Below are 18,579 nucleotides of genomic sequence, written 5' to 3'. Positions count from 1 at the left end.
ATGCTGGAAGAGTTGACACAGAAGATGAAGTATTATTTGACAAAAAGGATGAAATATTACTTAATACAAATGCTGGTAGAGCAGACCTTAAGTAGCACTTGGTGATCGTGCTGACACAGTGATTAACACAAAGCAGAGAAGATAAGGTGTTGAATCAAGAATCCTGCAGTTAGATATATGGGAGGATGTATCAAACGTCTGAAGCAGTTCTTGTACTAGTCCGTCGTTAAATACAGGAAGTAGTACAAGAAGCTGAATTGAAGAGTTTGAGTACATAAGCTTGAGGCCGACTTGGACAAGCCAAGTAGCGGCTGTTTAGCTGGATGAACATCGGAAGATTCAAGATGAGATCATGAAAAGAAACTTTCCTTATCCAAAAAGAAAAAGGAAAGTTCTCAATTTCCTATTTGTTGTATAATAGGAAAGTTGTCAACCCTAGGGGTTGGACAATTGATATAAATACCAAGAGGGCGCTTCATGAAGATCTGCGCGCTTCAAGGTAGTTTTGAGAGATGCACACAAGATGTGTGGTGTCACCCCATCAACAAGATAGATAGATCTTTTGATGGTTTATTCATCTAGAATAGAATGATAGGCATAGTAGTGCTTGTAACATATGCAGTTGTAATTGCTATCTTGTTCTAGTGAATTTGTTCTGGACTAGGTCCCGGGAATGTAGGAAAAACCGAACCCCATTAACAAAGCTTGTGCGTTATTTGCTTTATGCTTATACAAACACAAAGTCGATCGTAACTAGACTTAGCCACAAATATGCGTTTTCAATTGATATCAGAGCGGTGTTCGATAGAGATCTGTTCTTGTTTCGGGTGTGATCCTGGATTTGTGGCTAGACAAGAAGAATGAGAAGTGCGATCGTGTTTATGCGTATGCTTTGTGAGAATTGAAGAAACGAAGCAAAAGAGAGATACGGTGTGTTAGGGCTATGATGAAAGTTGACGACGTATCACGTTCAAAAGAAGATTCAGAATCATCGCTTCTTGTGCTGTCAAAAGAAGGAGGAGTTTGAATGAAGAGGATCTCATATGGTTTTATGAATGTGACTGGTATTTAAGTCTTGTGTGATTTTTTTTGTTTAAAAATAAACAAGGGAATAACATTGACAGCACAAGATCGGAACGAAGGCGTAAGAAGTGTTGAAGTCGTTAAGTATGAAGCAAGATGTGTGAAGAAGCTCCAGTACGAGAGATGTCAGATGTTAGAAAAGGAAATCTTTTTGGTTGTTGTTTGTTTCAAAGCCCAAAAGTCAGAATCAATTGGGAATAAAGTTCTACATTTATCTTGGGGTTGGCAAAGAGACGTCATCAGACCGGATAAATCGTGGTCAATCAAAATTGTAAAGCAAGATTTTTCATCATGAGTTAGAGGAAGAAATCAGAAGTTGAATAGAGAAGCTCATAAAATCAGAGGGTGCTTGATTCAGAAACTTTACAGCATCAAATTTGATTTTTAATTTTACCATGGGATATATGCTTTGATGCAAATAACTATAGCTGGAGCTACAACTGATTCTATTGATGCGAAGATAAGGATAAGATCTCAACTCTCAAAGGTTCAGAAGTAGATGTGTTGCATGTGGATCTGTCTGGGAATATAATAGTAAAAGAAGAATTCACAAACCCTGAAGGAAGAAGAAAGAGGTCGATTTTGAAGCACAAGCATAGAAGGTGAATAGGTTTTTATTTTGTGATGGTGAAATTTGCCTATGAAATAAAGTTAGCAATTCGGGAATTCGTCTCAAGCCTTAGTGGAAGTCTCGGGGTACAAATTTGAAACCAAGGAGGAACTAGGAAGGTCAGTATCTATGTCAGATGAAAGAGGCGAATCTAGTCTTGGTGAAGAGATGAGCTTTGTCAGTCTCGTGTCGAAGCTGTGTGATGGGTCTGTTCCAAAACTTGGTTAAGCATTGAGATTAGAAGCTGGGCAAATTTTCGTTGGGTTGATTACAGATTACAATAGTAACTAAGCATGGTTTGGTTTTTGATTCGAAAGAGTATTGGATAAAGACGTCTCTAGAGAGAGTATGTTTGTAAATCGTGATTGACTGAAGAAGAGAAGTTGTAAAATCAAAAGTACTGACCGTTTCGGTTATCAAACTGAGATTTTTCCTTACAGATTAGGTTTCGAATTGAAAAAGCTGCTAGGTGGAAAGTGAAAATTGTTAGCATAAGAACAATTTGGGTCTAAGTACTCAAAGAAGGTTCAATCGTCTATTCATCATGACGGAGATTTCAGCAGAGCTGCAAAGATGACATTGAAAATTGCATCAAACTCTTAAGAAAGGTGGTTCTATTACCGGGAAAGAAGCTTTAGAAGATTTATTGGAGATCTAAGAATAAAAGGAAAAGAAGAGTAACTTATGGTTCTTGTTGTGAAGATTTCAGTTGGTTTATTTTTGAGGAAGAATCAATAGTGATTCAAGTGGAAAGCTTAGAGTGCTCTCTTTGTCCATGATGGAGAAGAAAGTTGAGCTTCATGAGAAGAAAATAAAAAGCTTGTTCGTATTCTTGTTCAAAGCAAAGGGAGTTTAGTTCTTGATGCAGCTAACAATGGTTCATGTCATGAGAAAGACAGATGAATCTCAAAGATGAGAATTTAGAAAACAGTTCTTAAAGATAATGCTGATAGTTGCAGAGAAATAAAAGAATGATGAAAAGAAGGTTGCAGGTTTCAAGAACAATTTTTAGAACACGGGTTGCTACTGTCTTCTTCAGTTACTATGGCTACTGAACTCGGATTCTAGTTTTGAAAGATGTTTTAGAAACTTGGAAGCGAGATCTTTCCATTGATATAAAGACCACCTTCTGATTCCATGTATTTTGATGGTAAATCGCTCTTAAAGTTGGCTGCTCGCTGGTCTGTTTTGTTTCGTAGCTGTCTTACGGATTTGAGCATAACTCGCTAACCGAAAACCCAAATCGCGATCTGTTTCTTCCTGTGGCTTCATATGACTGGTTTGGATGTTTTCACCAAGTTTCATAATTTTCTGGGTTGTTTTGCTGCTCCGTTTATGATCTGCTTCAAAACTGATTAAAAAGTTTTAGTTCAAGAGTTGTTTGATTATGGGAATCAATCTTCTGTGGCTAATTCAATTTTCTTTTTGGCGATGAAAGGAAAGATCGATCTACTTACTAATGGAGCATAATTTTAGTTGTTTCAAGACAAGAAGTTGTGGAATAAATTCTTGAAGGCCAGCTTGCAGATCATATTTTTAGAGATGATCCCGTTTGGTCATGTAAACATGCATGTGTGATTAACAAATAACATAAAGAAGGTTGTGTGATTAAAGAGATAAAAAGAGATCTCTTAGGAAGAGAGAGCTGCAGCCATGGGGGAGAAGTAAGGGAAGAGGAGATTTCAATTGCATCATCGATGTCAAAATATATGATTTTCGGATGTAAATGCTTCCGTCAAGAGTTCTCTGTTTTTGGAAAAGCTTCAATACAAAGCCTTTAACCTCTGTTGAGTCATGGATTGTGTTCACAAAGGATTTGGTCAAGATTTGAGGTTGCTTTGAGGCCGAGTTTTTGTGAGTTTTTGTGAAATTCTTTGAGAAGATTTTTCAAAAAATCTGAGAAAGATAACAAAAATCTGTTTGAAGATAGCAACTTCAAGAGAGGGTTAGAAGATCCCAAAGTAATCCGATCATGCTGAAATTTTGTGAGGAGCTTGGTGCTATTACGGACTTGAGATTAAACGGTTGGATTGAAGTTTTGACGGTTGGTTTGTGATTTATTCAAGCATCTTCAGTGTGTTTCAGGCACAGTTTTTTTTCCAAAGTTTCAGGTTTTTTCAGTTCCGGTGGTGACATCAAAAGGAGGATCAAATGAACTTGTAATGAGATGAAATTTGGCAGAGATACTATAGACATGTTGAACTAGATTCGGGTAGAAGGGAACTGTTTTTGGAGTCCATGGACACAGTTGAAGGATGATAGTTCAAAACAGCTGATTCGAAGTCTGGCATAACAATGAATTTCTTATAACATGAAAGCTGAAGAGCATAGATGTTGGGAAGCATTCTGGAATATGTGAAAAGTATTCTTAGATGAGATTGTGAAACATAGAGATCGCAACTGAGACTAAGAAAAAAAGTTGAGGCATCAAAAGTTCCTAGTTCATGAGAAAGATAAAAATATGTGGTAGAAGAGGTTCTTCTTCATTGTTATAGTAAGGTTTATGATGATATTGCGTCATGAGACTTTCTGGTTAATCAAGGCATGTTGATTTAGGAGTTGTTGTGGGTTTTAAAGGAATTTTGCAAGGATTTATCAAGCTTGGCTTATGGTGGTAAAATTCAGCATTGACACAGCAGTTCTAATATCAATCTGATCTCTATGTCGTCGTCTTCAGAATCTGGTTTATCCAGAATAGTTATTAATGAGGAAAAATCTGATTGTGTTTTCCTAAAGCACTAGATAGTGATGAAGAATCAGTTCACTCAATAGCTCATTCTTAAACATGAGGATTTGCATATTGAAGTATTAATGGATCTGTTGCTATCACAAGGAGAAAGAGGCTTTCAATATTAGAAAGCAAAGAGAACAAAAAGGGGCGACTTAAGTCTAAACTGTCGAGTTCATGATGGGTAATTGCAGAGAAATACTCTCAGATTGGTTGTTAAATCTTTGGGCATTTTGAGTATGATAATTTAGAAGAAGAGCATGAATGCAGCTTGTTGATACTAGGGAGCGTTTTGATAGCTCAATTCATGGTGAAAGTTTGTGGATTAGATGGTGATTTTGGAAAAGCTTTGCAGGAATTACGTTAGAGAGCTTAATATTTTGCTTCAAGAGAAGGAATGAAGAGGAAATATCAGAAGGGTTAATGCAGAAGATGCTCCATGGATGTCAGACTGAACCACTTGTGTTGTAAGTGACGGTTGAATAGAAGGAACTTCCGAGAACAATCAAAAGTTGTGTCACCATATCTATTAGAGTCCGCACAGGATGTCAAACATACATACGATATAGCACACAGACAATTAGAGTTTTTAACTTAGTTATGCACTCAAGCAGGGGGAGATATCACACATAGAAGAGTTGTTGATCTTATGGGGAGTGTTGTGGTCTGATTGATTGGTTGCTACTTGGATCTGATTTAAGAGAAGAATGCTTGAGTATCAAACTAAGTTAAAAAGGGGGAGAATGAGGATGTTTGATCTTTCAAGACACATTGCATGATGAAATCAGAGATTGAAAGAGATTTAAAACTCAGTCATCAAGGGAGAGATTGAAGAAATATTGTGATGAATGGTTTTATAAGATGCATAAAATTGAAAATTCTATCATTAAGCGAGAGATTGAAGCTGGTTTTAAAAGGAACATGGATTATAAAACTCAATCACCAAGGGAGAGATTGAAGATGTTGTGTTGATTGAAGTTTTATAAGGCTTAGAACATGTCATGGATTCTCTACTTAAACAAAGACAAAACTGACACAGAGGCTGATGCATTACATGATACAAATGCTGGAAGAGTTGACACAGAAGATGAAGTATTACTTGACAAAAAGGATGAAGTATTACTTAATACAAATGCCGGTAGAGCAGACCTTAAGTAGCACTTGGTGATCATGCTGACACAGTGATTAACACAAAGCAGAGAAGATAAGGTGTTGAATCAAGAACCCTGCAGTTAGATATATGGGAGGATGTATCAAACGTCTGAAGCAGTTCTTGTACTAGTCCGCTGTTAAATACAGGAAGTAGGACAAGAAGCTGAATTGAAGAGTTTGAGTACATAAGCTTGAGTCCGACTTGGACAAATCAAGTGGCGGCTGCTTAGCTGGATGAACATCTTGAATGGAAGATTCAAGATGAGATCATGAAGAGAAACTTTCCTTATCCAAAAAGAAAAAGGAAAGTTCTCAATTTCCTATTTGTTGTATAATAGGAAAGTTGTCAACCCTAGGGGTTGGACAATTGATATAAATACCAAGAGGGCGCTTCATGAAGACCTGCGCGCTTCAAGGTAGTTTTGAGAGATACATACAAGATGTGTGGTGTCGCCCCATCAACAAGATAGATAGATCTTTTGATGGTTTATTCATCTAGAATAGAATGATAGGCATAGTAGTGCTTGTATCATATGCAGTTGTAATTGTTATCTTGTTCTAGTGAATTTGTTCTGGACTAGGTCCCAGGAATGTAGGAAAAACCGAACTCCGTTAACAAAACTTGTGCGTTATTTGCTTTATGCTTATACAAACACAAAGTCGATCGTAACTAGACTTAGCCACAAATATGCGTTTTCAATTCGGAATTGAGAAGGCCACGGTTGCCTATCAAAGAGAAACTCTGAAATCATGAAAGAGCAGCCAAAGGGAATCAAATTTTTCAGGGGCGAGTTGAGCAACAACAACAACTTAGGCCAAGAGAAAACTCAATGGACGTGAAGCAGAATTGACGAGATCGCCAACACCAACCAACCAGAGATTCAAAGAGATTATTAGAAAAATACAAAATTAAGGAAGAAACCGAAAGGAGAAAACTAAACTCCGCCAGAAAAGAAACTAAAGCCAGTCATCACCACTAATGAAGTCAGTCGATACCAGACGAGAGCTAGCTATCGCCGCTAATGAAACCGGTCGATACTGGACGAGAGCCAGCCATCGCCGCTATTGAAACCGGTCGATGTTGGACGAGAGCCGATTACCAATGCTGTGTAACACGGAAGATGTCGGACGGCTAACCGGATAATACACCGGACGACGACAAGGAAATCACTTTCTCTCTGTAAAAGATGTAGAGAGCGAGAAGAAAGAGAATTTTTTTTTTCTTTCCGTCTCATGAACCATATTTTTGGAATAGGATTTTTGAGATCCTTTGGATAATTAAGGGGGTGAATGGTTGCAGCGGTCAGGGCGGACAAATCCATCAGTGGATTAAACCGTTTTTTATTCACCATTCATCAAATACAGTCCGCAGCGATGCAGTCTAAAGATAATAGGAAGAAAAAAGCTGCGGACCAACTACAGACCGTTTTTGTGTACAAATAGAATTGGTCTGCAGCGGTCTGCTGGCCGCCTTATTTTTGGAGCGGTTTAAACCGCTGACAGATTTGGCCGCCCCGACCGCAGTCACCATTCAGATCCTAAATATGTTGTTTTTGATCTTGAGCCATTGTTAGCGTCCCAAGACAACTTGCTTCTATGTGTGTGAAATAAGGTCATCTCCATTAGTGATCTCCTAATGAATGTTTTTACTATAAACTAATATTAAATTTTATACTAGTTTAATTAAAGTATACTTATTAAGTTTTTATTATTTTTCTTCTTCCATTGATGAACTTTAAATATGATGTTTTTTTTTTTAAACCAAACATTAAATAAATTAAAAGATAACTCCAAGATTGGTTGCCCAAACACGAGGGTAAGAGTTTACAAAAAAAAGTTTCAGAAATTAACGATCTTGAAGAACGAGCAAGACAATCTTCCTTGACGTTGGACACACGAAGAATCCTGGTCGAGGTGAAGGAAGGGAAGGAAGAACGGAGCAAAGAGAAATCTTCCAGCAGGTTCGAGAAAGCGGGCCAATCATCGGGCAACTGCACCATTGCAACTAACTATGCACAATCCGTCTCATAGGCATGACAGTCAACCCCAGCCGCCAACAGAGATTCCATAGCCCAGATAAGAGCTTGTAACTCTGCATGTAGTGGGGTTGGGCCACGTCGTTGACTTCATGCTCCCAGGAGAAGTGTCGAATCTTCACCATTACAATACCACCAACCCAGACCCTAAAAAGGATCCGAACCTTTCCATGAACCATCAACCTGACAGTGTGGAAATGAATCCCTCTCCTCCAAAAGAGGCGGAGGATGCAGATATCTCCTCGAAAAAGATTTGGCCTCCTCCCACAGTAATTTATCATTATTCGTCTGATTTAAAATATCACTTGGTTTGGCCTCTGTTCCCTGACCTTCTTATTCCTATCTTTCCAAACTGACCATAAAATCCAGGGAAGACGGACAGCTATATCAGTTACTCCCAATTGGCATGAAGCCCGCCACAAAAATAAAATCTAAATTTGCATAAATTGAGGCATATGGAAAGCCTTCAGGATCTAAAGATAGTTGGGACAATTCCCATATATTTCGCGAACGAGGACACTTAAAGAGAGCGTGATTTATAGATTCTGTCGCAGAATCACATCGTTTGCAAAGAGTATCACAGCGAACACCCCGATGCGCGAGCTGTTCCAGTACCGGGAGAGTACCAGAAGCAACCTGCCAGAAAAAGTGTTGAACCTTCGGGGGAACCTCAAGTTTCCACGATTGAGCTCAAAGAGCCACGCACGTAGGCCCGTATTCCACTTCCGCAATTAATTCACGGGCTAAACGATAGCCTGATTTCACTGAATACTTCTCCGACTTAGTGAAGTCTCATACTAATTGATCTAGTTTATAGAATTTACTGACCGTCATACTCTGAATAATCGGTATATCCACCAGATCAAAAAAATACTCTAATATGGGTAAATTCCAGTCCTTCGTAATCGGATTAATTAAGTGGTTAACCATCAAGCTCGGGAGCAACCACCGCCCCGACCATTAGCTGGTCTTGGCCGGACATCTAGTAACCACGGATCCCGCCATACTGAGATAGAACGGCATGAGCCTACCGCCCACCTCGCTTCTTGTTCCACCATTTCCTTAGTAGAATAGATACTCCTCCACGCAAAGGAAGGATTATTTGGTTTTTTGGCCAATAGAGGATGTTTATTCCTAAAATGTCGATCTCTCATCACCCGAGCCATTAAGGATGTCGGATAATGAATTAGCCGCCAAAACTGTTTAGCCAGCATGGCATCATTAAATTGTTCCAGAGCTCGGAAACCTAGACCCCCTTCGAACTTATCTTTACACAGTTTATCCCAAACTATCCAGTGCATACCAGGGGCCTTATCGTTAGCCTTCCACCAAAAGGTGGAAGTTGCACCCGTTAGTTTAGACGTCAGCTCCTGCGGTATTTATAACACGGCATAACATGGGAGGGAAGTGCTAACGCCACTGATTTAATCATAATTTCCTTTCCGCCTTTCGATAAATAATTTGCAGACCAACCATTTACTCGGTCATCCAACCGATCCTTCACATAGCTAAAAACCTTAGTTTTCGAACCCTGAAGGTGGAACCAAATAAGTGCCCATACCGCCTTCTTTGGAAATACCAATAACTGATATTATTTGAGATAGTATCTCAGGTGGAACCTTCTTACCAAACATAATAGAAGATTTCTCCAGGTTAACCTCTTGCCTAGATGCTTTACCGTAATTACCTATTATTTCCATTACCTTCCGGCATTCAGTCGCTTCAGCCTTACAAAAAAACAGACTGTCATCAGCGAACAACAAATGTGAAACAGTGGGGCTATCTCGAGCGATTATGATACCCGTCAAGTTCTTCTCCTGTTCAGCCTTTTTATTATTTGCTATCAAAACCTCTGTGCAAAGTATGAACAAATACAATGACAAAGGATCCCCTTGACGTAAGCCCCTCTGTGGAATAATAGAACCCCTAGGCTGACCATTCATAAGAACTTGATACGATACAAAAGAAACACACCACATGATCCACGAAATCCATTTCTGATCAAATCATAATTTAACCAAAACCTCCTCCAAGAAATTCCATTCAACCCGATCATAAGCCTTACTCATATCTGTTTTGAAGGCCAGGAACTCCGAATTACACTGTCGGTTAGTATTGAGCCCATGAAACATCTCCTGAGCAACAAGAATATTATCCGTAATTAGACGACCAGAAATAAAAGCCGACTGAGTCTCTGACCAAGAGAGGCAGGACTCGTCGTAACCGGAAGCACAAAACTTTAGAGATAAATTTGCAACTCACATTTCAAAGACTAATTGGCCTAAACTCCGCCATTCGCTGTGGTCGTTCAACTTTAGGAATGAGATAGATATTCGTCTCATTTAAACGAAGATCGAAACTACCCGTTCGAAAAAACTCTCTAACGAGAGCCACCAAATCCCCTTTTAAAGAAGACCAGAATCGTTGAAAGATACCGTCATGACCTGGAGCCTTCTCTGGATGCATAGCAAATAAAGCCTTTCGGACTTCCGCTTCAGTAATGTCCCTAGTAAGATCTCTGTTTATCCTGTCCTTAATAAGAGGGTTTATTTCCTGAAGCATCTCGGAAATACCCCTACCATCCAAATTCTTAAAAAGATCCTCAAAGTATTTAGTAGCAATATGCTCCATACCCGAGGGAGATTCGTTCCAGACATTATCAGCATTAAATAAACCAATAATCCTATTTCTCATCGGCCTCTATTTAGTAGAGGCGTGGAAATATTTAGTATTTTTGTCCCCAACCCTTAACCAAAATTTCCTGATTTTTTGTTGCCAGTATATTTCCTCATCACGATACGCCTCTTTTAATTTCCTCTCAATACCCCGAATTTCTGCCTGAGAAATCAAATCATCCATTTTCGCCTCTTGCAAAGCCGACTTCAAGAAAGAAACAGCTGAGGGACCAGAACTAATATTATTCTTTCGCCCCCACGAAATCGAATTCCGGCAATTCCTAATCTTATCCACAAAACCTGGGATCCGAAAGTTTTTTGTTTGATTCCAATTGAATCGACCGCACCTGTTATACCCTCTTTACCCAACCAGTGCTTATCAAAACGGAATTGTCTATGCCGTCTCCTAACCGTCTTTAAATATGATTTCTTAAAAATAACAAAACATAATTTATATAAATTTGTTTGTGACATTTCGTAAAGGAAGAGCAGATGAGTTTGATTCTCCTTCATGTCACTTCTTCCAAAATTGTTGCTCCTTCCCTGCCTTTCGCCAACTGTTTTTTTTCTTTTGGTTGAAGCAACTGGACTAGTAGAGTCTGATTCTTCATAATCATAACCCCACAAATAAATCAGAAAATAGTTAAAAATATGCTTATTGACCTCCACAAAATTGTTAAAAATATGCTCATTGATCTCCACAAATTTTTTTAATAGATTTTGGTTATTAAATAAAATTTGACCCCTATCAAAACAAATCCTACCTTAATTTTATCAAATCCTATCTTAATTTTATTTTAAATTAATATATTCAATTTATAAGAAATAATTATGAAAATATCTCAAAATGTTATAAAATCAGTATCTTATTATATAAAGTATGGTTTCAAAATTTACTAACTCACCAGATCGTGACATGTGTCAATTTCAAAAGTTACTAATTCACCAGATTGTGACAAGTTACAATTTCAAAAGTTACTAACTCATAAAATCGTGACAAGTGTCAATTTTACACAAATTTCTAATTTTAAAAGAAAAAGAAACTTTAAAAAATAAAAAAATAAAGAAAAAAAACAATCTACGTTATATTGAATTATTGGCCTAATCCTAAAAGAAAAAGAATTTAAATATAAATATATGTAGTCTCTTGTATCTTTGTCATATATATAGAGAGAGGAAGAGGTCATTCCAATGTATCCAACTCAGTTAGAATTTTCAAACATGAGCATTAGAGATGGAAACCAAAACTGTGAAAAGAACGAAAAGTCAGCCAACAAAAGGAATGGAACTATAAATAGTGATCAGATTGTTATGATGGAGAAAGCGCTCATAGATGAACCTCATATGCGGCTGAAACGAGCTACAATAGAGGCATGGGTCAACAAACTAAATCCATGCGTAAGTATAAAAATCATATTCAACTTCACATATATATTTTTCATCATTGACTAATATTATTTTACAAAATATAGGGACCCCAGATTACAACTATGCAACTAAGAAAATGGTAACAAATTTAACTTTTTGCATTTTTAATTTTCCAAAATAGTTATAAATAGCAAACATTCAAACCCATCAAATTTAACCACATATATCTTGGAAGGAAATCTTACAGAAAAAGGATAATTGAAGATATTTTTATGGCAATCCATCTACTAGAGGATGTATTGTTAAAAATCAAGATAATTGTGCTCTAAACCAAAAATGAAGATGTCCCGGGAAGAAAACGTCAAACAAACGTGATAATAATTATATTCTATATTATGAAATTCAATATTCTTTACTATAATAATTATACAATTAAATAAAATTGCATAAAATTATATTATTTTATAAAAGTGTATGGTTCTTTGTTCAGAAAACAATAAAGGAGAAGACAATCACTTAGTGACATGTAATTATTGTGAGACTTTGGTGTGAAAGTTTGAAAGTGTTAAACAAAGTGGAAAAGAGTTGAATTTTTTGATTTGATGTCAACAAGGACGAATTGTGCTGCAACTATCTCGACAATCTCCAACTTACTTAGATAACTTATTATCACGGTCAACATCGTTTCAGAACAATATACGAGTATATAATTCAATGCTTGCTTTTACATCAATGGGTGGAAATTGATTACGATATCAATTCAGGAAATGGTCCTTTCACTTTTTGTATGCATGGTCAAAATTACCACAAAATTGGATCTCTACTACCAGTCGAAGGGGATCTACCACGTTTTGCACAGCTATACATATAGGATACCGCTCACTACAAAATTGTCTTAATGCACTTGCCAAAAGAAAAAATAATGAGTTAAATGAAACTGTTCTCAGCGAATTGATTGAAATGTTTGACAAATACAACGAGTTAGCTAAAAGGTTCAGAATTGCTAGAGATAGATAAGGATCCTGAATAATTGAAGAATAATTAATCAGATTAATCAAAAATAAAAAACGTGGTAGACAATTTGACCTTCCACAAGGAGACGAGATAATTGGACTTATTATGGGTGACATGTCTATTCCAAATTGTGAGAGAAATATAATGGTGCATCCAAAAATGAACAAACCACAATACATCAGCTATTTACATCCATCGTACATGTATCTACAATATCTTTTATTGTTTCCATATGGTTAACAAGGTTATATGGAATGAACCTTTCCATATAGAGAAGGATATACTACGAAAAAATCATATATTACAATATGAGAGTATTTTGTATACCAAATACATTCAAGATTGACATCTTCAGGAACAATAATTTGTTCAGGCCGTCTTTTCCATCAATACGTGGTTGATGCATACACTGTTATTGAGCAAGAACATATGAACTTTTATCAGTATAACCAGAAAAAAACTTAGAGCAGATCTTTACAATAATGTATGTGATGAAGTTGAACAAGGCGCTGCAGATTCAAAAAAACTAGGTCAAGAAATAATTTTACCATCTTTGTTCACAGGTGGACCGCGATACATGGTAGAGAATTATCGAGACGCAATGACAATATGTAGACTGTATGGAAATCCAGACTTTTTCATTATTAGAACAGCAAATTCAAAATGGGAAGAAGTGAACGAACATATTAAAAAGAAGGGAAATGAGTATGCAAATAACAGACCTGATATTGAATGTAGTGTATTTAAAATGAAATGGGAAGAACTTCTTAAAGACCTACAAGATGGAGTCTTTTTCGGCCTTATTACAGCAGGTAGAAATATAATTTATTACCAGATATTATCTTTTGTTATATTTGATAAAGATGCAGAAAAAATCACTAGAACAACTGTAAAAATCGTAAGAGCTATAAATTATAGAATTTTTTTTTGTCAACACTGAGTCGACAAGGCCCGATTCATAGCCAATCCCTACTACGCGGGATAAGGCGACTTAGTGGATTCGAACTCCAGTGGAATCGGTCGCAGAGGTGGTGCTGTAACCACTTGACTAAAGACACTTCCATTATAGAAAATTGTTTTATTGTATGAATTAATATATTTAGACCTAAAATTCAATTAACTATTATTATGTTGTTCATATAGATAAAAATTAATTTGGGTGAAAAAGAACTAGAAGACGTTCCCACATGTGTGCATTCAATTGTTGGAAATACTTATTTGTTCGAGATTCAAGTTAAAATTTTTGATTTTGATGCATCACATCAAACTTTTACATTCTTCAAACGATGAAAATTACGGAACAAAACGTGAAATCCGTAACGAATATCAAGAACCAATTGATGATCAACGAAAGAAACCAAGAATTAAGGAATAAATTTGATTTTTATTTTTTTTATAAATCTATGCATAAAGTTAGATTTTTATACAGTTATTTTAATTTGGTTTAACTCATCTTTAAGATATGTTTATTTTTATTATACCAAATAAAATAAGTGATACAAAAGTTTGGATTTCATAAATGTTAGGTTAATAATTATTTAAAGATTTTTTTATTTAATAATTATCATAATAATTAACTGATAATAAATTATTTTAATTAAAAGTAATATTAACATATATGTAATTTTAAAACAAGCATACATAAACATTGCACACATCACTAAAAATATAAGTGAAATTAAATGAACTCTAATGAGTTGAAATTTTAGACCCTAATGAGTTGATGGGTTAAATAAGTTGATGATTAAATGAGTTCATGACTCAAATGAGTTTGGTTATAATGGGTTTATGAGTTAACCACTAACCCATCAATTTCTCTATTATCAACCTAATATCATCAACATCATCATACTATCATCATCATCAACCTACCATCATCATATCAACATCATCATACTATCATCATCATCAACATTGTCATATTATCATCATCATCATACCTTCATAATCATATTAACATCACCATCATCATATCAATATATATCATAGTCAACAGCATGGTGTCATCATCATCATCTTATAATTTTTCCGCTCAAATTGCAAACCCACAATTTCCCGCAAAAATTTTGAACTTATAATTTTCCCTCCAAAAACAAAAATCCGCAATTTACCTGCCAAAACGTAAATCCGCAATTTTCCCGCAAAAAATGCAAACCCATAAATTTTCCGCCAAAATGCAAACTCGCAATTTTTCCACCAAAATACAAATCCGTAAATTTTTTTTGTCAAAAAACCCAAACCCATAAATTTTCCGCCAAAAACGCGAACCTGTAATTTTCCCGTCAGAAACGCAAACTCAGAATTTTCCGCCAAAATCCCAAACCTACAATTTTCCTGTCAAAAATGCAAAACCAGATTTTTCCTCTATAATTTTCCAATAAAAAGTTATGTGATGGTGATAATGATGATAATAGTAAAAATAATAATAAAAATTAATTATAATTATTTTATATTAAATATTAGTTAATTTATATTGTAGTTGATTAATCTAATTATTTATCTAACTCATTTAACTAAATGTATTCGTCCATTAATCCAACTCAATTGTTAAATGACTCAATCCATTTAACTTTTAACTAATTGGATAATCAGTTGCGTTAACCATTTTGACATTCTTAAGTAAACTGTTTTGACATTCTTAAGTAAACTGTATACAAATTTCGACAAACAGAAATAATGTTTACGCAAAAGTTTTAAGAATCGGCGTTTCCCTCTATTCTCTCCCGCTTATCCTCTCTCTCTTCTTCTGTCCTTTTCAACCAAAACCCCCCCAAAAAAAAAAAGGTAAAGCTTTACCAACTTTATCCTGATTTCGTCTTTTCTTCTTCGATTTCGATAAATCCCTTCTGGGGTATTTGCTCAATCCCTCAAAGATTCTTCCTTTCGCCTTTAAATCGGTCAGTACTGATCTCATCTCCATACCCTTTTTTTTTTGCTTACCGTCTTCGCTCGTCGTTGAAAATTTCGATTCTTGAATTTGTTTTAATTTTTGTGTGTTATAATTTATCTCTCAGTCCCGAAGACGGCTTTGTAATCTCTTTCGCAATTCATCATCAAAGGTTTCGATTTCGACCATGGAAACAACGACTCTCGTTAGCAACGACACCACCGTCATGGCTGCTACAGAGCCTCAAAGGACTTACCAAGTTGTTGTTGCTGCGACTAAAGAAATGGGTATTGGTAAAGATGGGAAATTGCCATGGAATTTGCCTACGGATCTCAAGTTCTTCAAGGACATCACTCTAACAACGTCTGATTCCTCTAAAAAAAATGCTGTTGTGATGGGTAGAAAGACTTGGGAGTCTATTCCAATTAAGCATAGGCCGCTTTCGGGTCGTCTTAACGTTGTTCTGACTCGCTCTGGTGGGTTTGATATTGCCAATACTGAGAATGTTGTCACTTGCAGTAGTGTAGATTCTGCTCTTGATTTGTTAGCTTTACCGCCGTATTGTTTGTCTATTGAGAGGGTGTTTGTTATAGGAGGTGGTGACATATTGAGGTAATGTGTTGTTGTCTCTGTCTCATCCCTCTTTTTGCTGGATTCTCTTAGTCCTAGTTGTTGCAACTAACTGTTTGATTTGGTTGTATTTGTGTAGGGAAGCATTGAACAGGCCTAGTTGTGATGCTATCCATTTAACTGAGATTGATACTAGTATTGACTGTGATACGTTTATACCTGGGATTGATGCTTCTGTTTATCAGCCTTGGTATTCGTCGTTTCCAGTTACTGAAAATGGTCTGAGGTTTTGCTTCACGAGTTTTGTCCGAGTGAAAAGTTCTGCTGATGAATCCTCTGATGAAAGAAATGACTCACAGTCTCTTCAGTTTGATGGGAAGAAGTTTTCATTTCTTCCTAAGATGGTTTTTGATCAGCATGAGGAGTTTCGGTATTTGAATATGGTTGAAGATATTATCTCTAATGGCAACGTAAAGAATGATAGGACCGGGACTGGTACATTATCGAAATTTGGTTGCCAGGTGATGTGAAAAAGCTTTATATGTGTTCAAACTTTCTGGTTGGTTAGTAAGGTTACATCATCTCACATTTTCTTTTTAACACAGATGAAATTCAATTTACGAAGAAGTTTTCCACTTCTGACAACAAAGGTATGCTCACTTTGTCTTCTGTTGTATTTTGGTGGTTTTAATTTGGTGGCAGTTGCATATCTACACTATCTCATATTCAAACTCACGCTCTCTTTGCATCTTTTGTGTAGAGAGTTTTCTGGAGAGGTGTTGTTGAGGAACTTCTATGGTTTATAAGCGGTTCAACCAGTGCAAAGGTAAAACAGAGATATTCTATCACCATGATTAAGCCAGTCAGTCTCTGCTGTTCTCTAAAACTATACAAATGAATTAGGTAGTTCTCTGATAGGCTTTATACATGGGCAGGTCCTTCAGGAGAAAGGTATCCATATATGGGATGGGAATGCGTCAAGAGAGTATCTTGATGGGTATGGTTATTAACCGGCATTATCCTTGCGGTAAATGAAAATCTGATGTTGATGGACTTCTCGCTTATTTATCTACCGTAATTTCAGTATCGGTCTGAAAGAGAGAGAGGAAGGTGACCTTGGACCTGTATACGGATTTCAATGGAGACACTTTGGTGCTAAGTCAGTAACATATTTATGCACATTTTGGCTTTTTGTTCTGTTTGGATGGATTTCTTTTGGTGAAACATCTCTCTCTTGTTTTACAGGTACACAGATATGCATGCTGATTATACCGGTCAAGGATTTGATCAACTCTCAGATGTAATTGACAAAATCAAGAACAATCCTGATGATCGTCGTATCATAATGTCAGCTTGGAATCCTTCTGATCTCAAGATGATGGCACTTCCTCCATGCCATATGTTTGCACAAGTAATTCTACTTTATTGCTAATACCTTTGTTTCGTTACAATGAGTTTGATTTTTTTATTACTCTTTTCTTTGCAGTTCTATGTGGCAGAAGGGGAACTCTCGTGTCAAATGTATCAGCGTTCAGCAGACATGGGACTTGGTGTGCCGTTTAACATTGCGTCCTACTCTCTTCTTACTTGCATGCTCGCTCACGTGTGCAATCTTGTTCCTGGTGATTTTATCCATGTTATAGGGGATGCTCATGTGTACAGAACTCATGTGAGGCCTCTGCAAGAGCAACTTCAGAATCCACCAAAACCTTTTCCAGTAAGTATAGCTAGCAACGATCATTACATAGGAATGTATTTTTCATCTATCCTTACTGTGTTTTTATATTCTGCCATGGCCTTTATTACTGCAGGTTTTGAAGATAAACCCAGAGAAGAAACAAATTGATTCTTTTGTGGCTGCTGACTTTGACCTCATAGGCTATGATCCTCACAAGAAGATAGAGATGAAAATGGCGGTTTAGTTCTCATCTCTTACTGGGATACAACCAAAAGAGGAGACTACTAATTTACAGAAAGCTTCTCTTTTTTTCTGTACTTTGGGTCTGGGGATGTAAAGTTTAATACTGAATCAGCTGAATGACCCTCAATGTCTCGACTCAAATACCCTTTTGTGGGTGATATAACTTAACCCTAAAATGTATTGGAATCCTTTAGTTCCACAGGGTTCTAAGGTGATTTAAGAGTTTAAACTTCAGAACCATACTATTTTTCTTGATTTGAGTTTCCTATTCGAACTATCGAATGAGACTTGGTTATATTTGGAATTTATGAGACTTGGTTTTAAGTGTTCTTTGTGTCCTTTTCAAGGATAAGGAATCTACCAGGTGATGATACGACAATACTACTACAATCTATAAGGCTTATGGTTGGATTGAGTATGTCCTAATAGTAGTAGACACATATATATCCTTTGATTAAACATGTGACTGTTTCCGTATTAATTACTTGGCATACACTATACAAACTAAATGAAATTCTCTATATGCATGTGTTAT

General features: G+C 36.4%; 1 protein-coding gene and 1 long non-coding RNA gene across 2 annotated transcripts; both read left to right on the top strand.

The window, feature by feature from the left end:
• Nucleotides 11,472-12,038, top strand: LOC104766935. The gene is made up of 3 exons (XR_764154.1): nucleotides 11,472-11,682; nucleotides 11,757-11,791; nucleotides 11,900-12,038. It is a non-coding gene; the product is annotated as an uncharacterized LOC104766935 (long non-coding RNA).
• Nucleotides 15,358-18,326, top strand: LOC104766934 (bifunctional dihydrofolate reductase-thymidylate synthase 1). Its single transcript, XM_010490908.2, has 10 exons — nucleotides 15,358-15,563; nucleotides 15,681-16,165; nucleotides 16,263-16,644; nucleotides 16,729-16,773; nucleotides 16,884-16,949; nucleotides 17,059-17,120; nucleotides 17,208-17,282; nucleotides 17,369-17,534; nucleotides 17,610-17,840; nucleotides 17,935-18,326. Exons 2-10 carry the CDS (start codon nucleotides 15,741-15,743, stop codon nucleotides 18,043-18,045), a joined length of 1,563 nt encoding a protein of 520 aa, XP_010489210.1. The 5' UTR covers nucleotides 15,358-15,563; nucleotides 15,681-15,740; the 3' UTR covers nucleotides 18,046-18,326.

The sequence above is a fragment of the Camelina sativa genome, chromosome 19 (assembly GCF_000633955.1).
Source record: "Camelina sativa cultivar DH55 chromosome 19, Cs, whole genome shotgun sequence".
In the NCBI taxonomy this organism is placed as follows: Eukaryota; Viridiplantae; Streptophyta; class Magnoliopsida; order Brassicales; family Brassicaceae; genus Camelina; species Camelina sativa.
The sequence above is the reverse complement of the archived record's forward strand: the minus strand, read 5'-3'. Positions and strand labels throughout refer to the sequence as shown.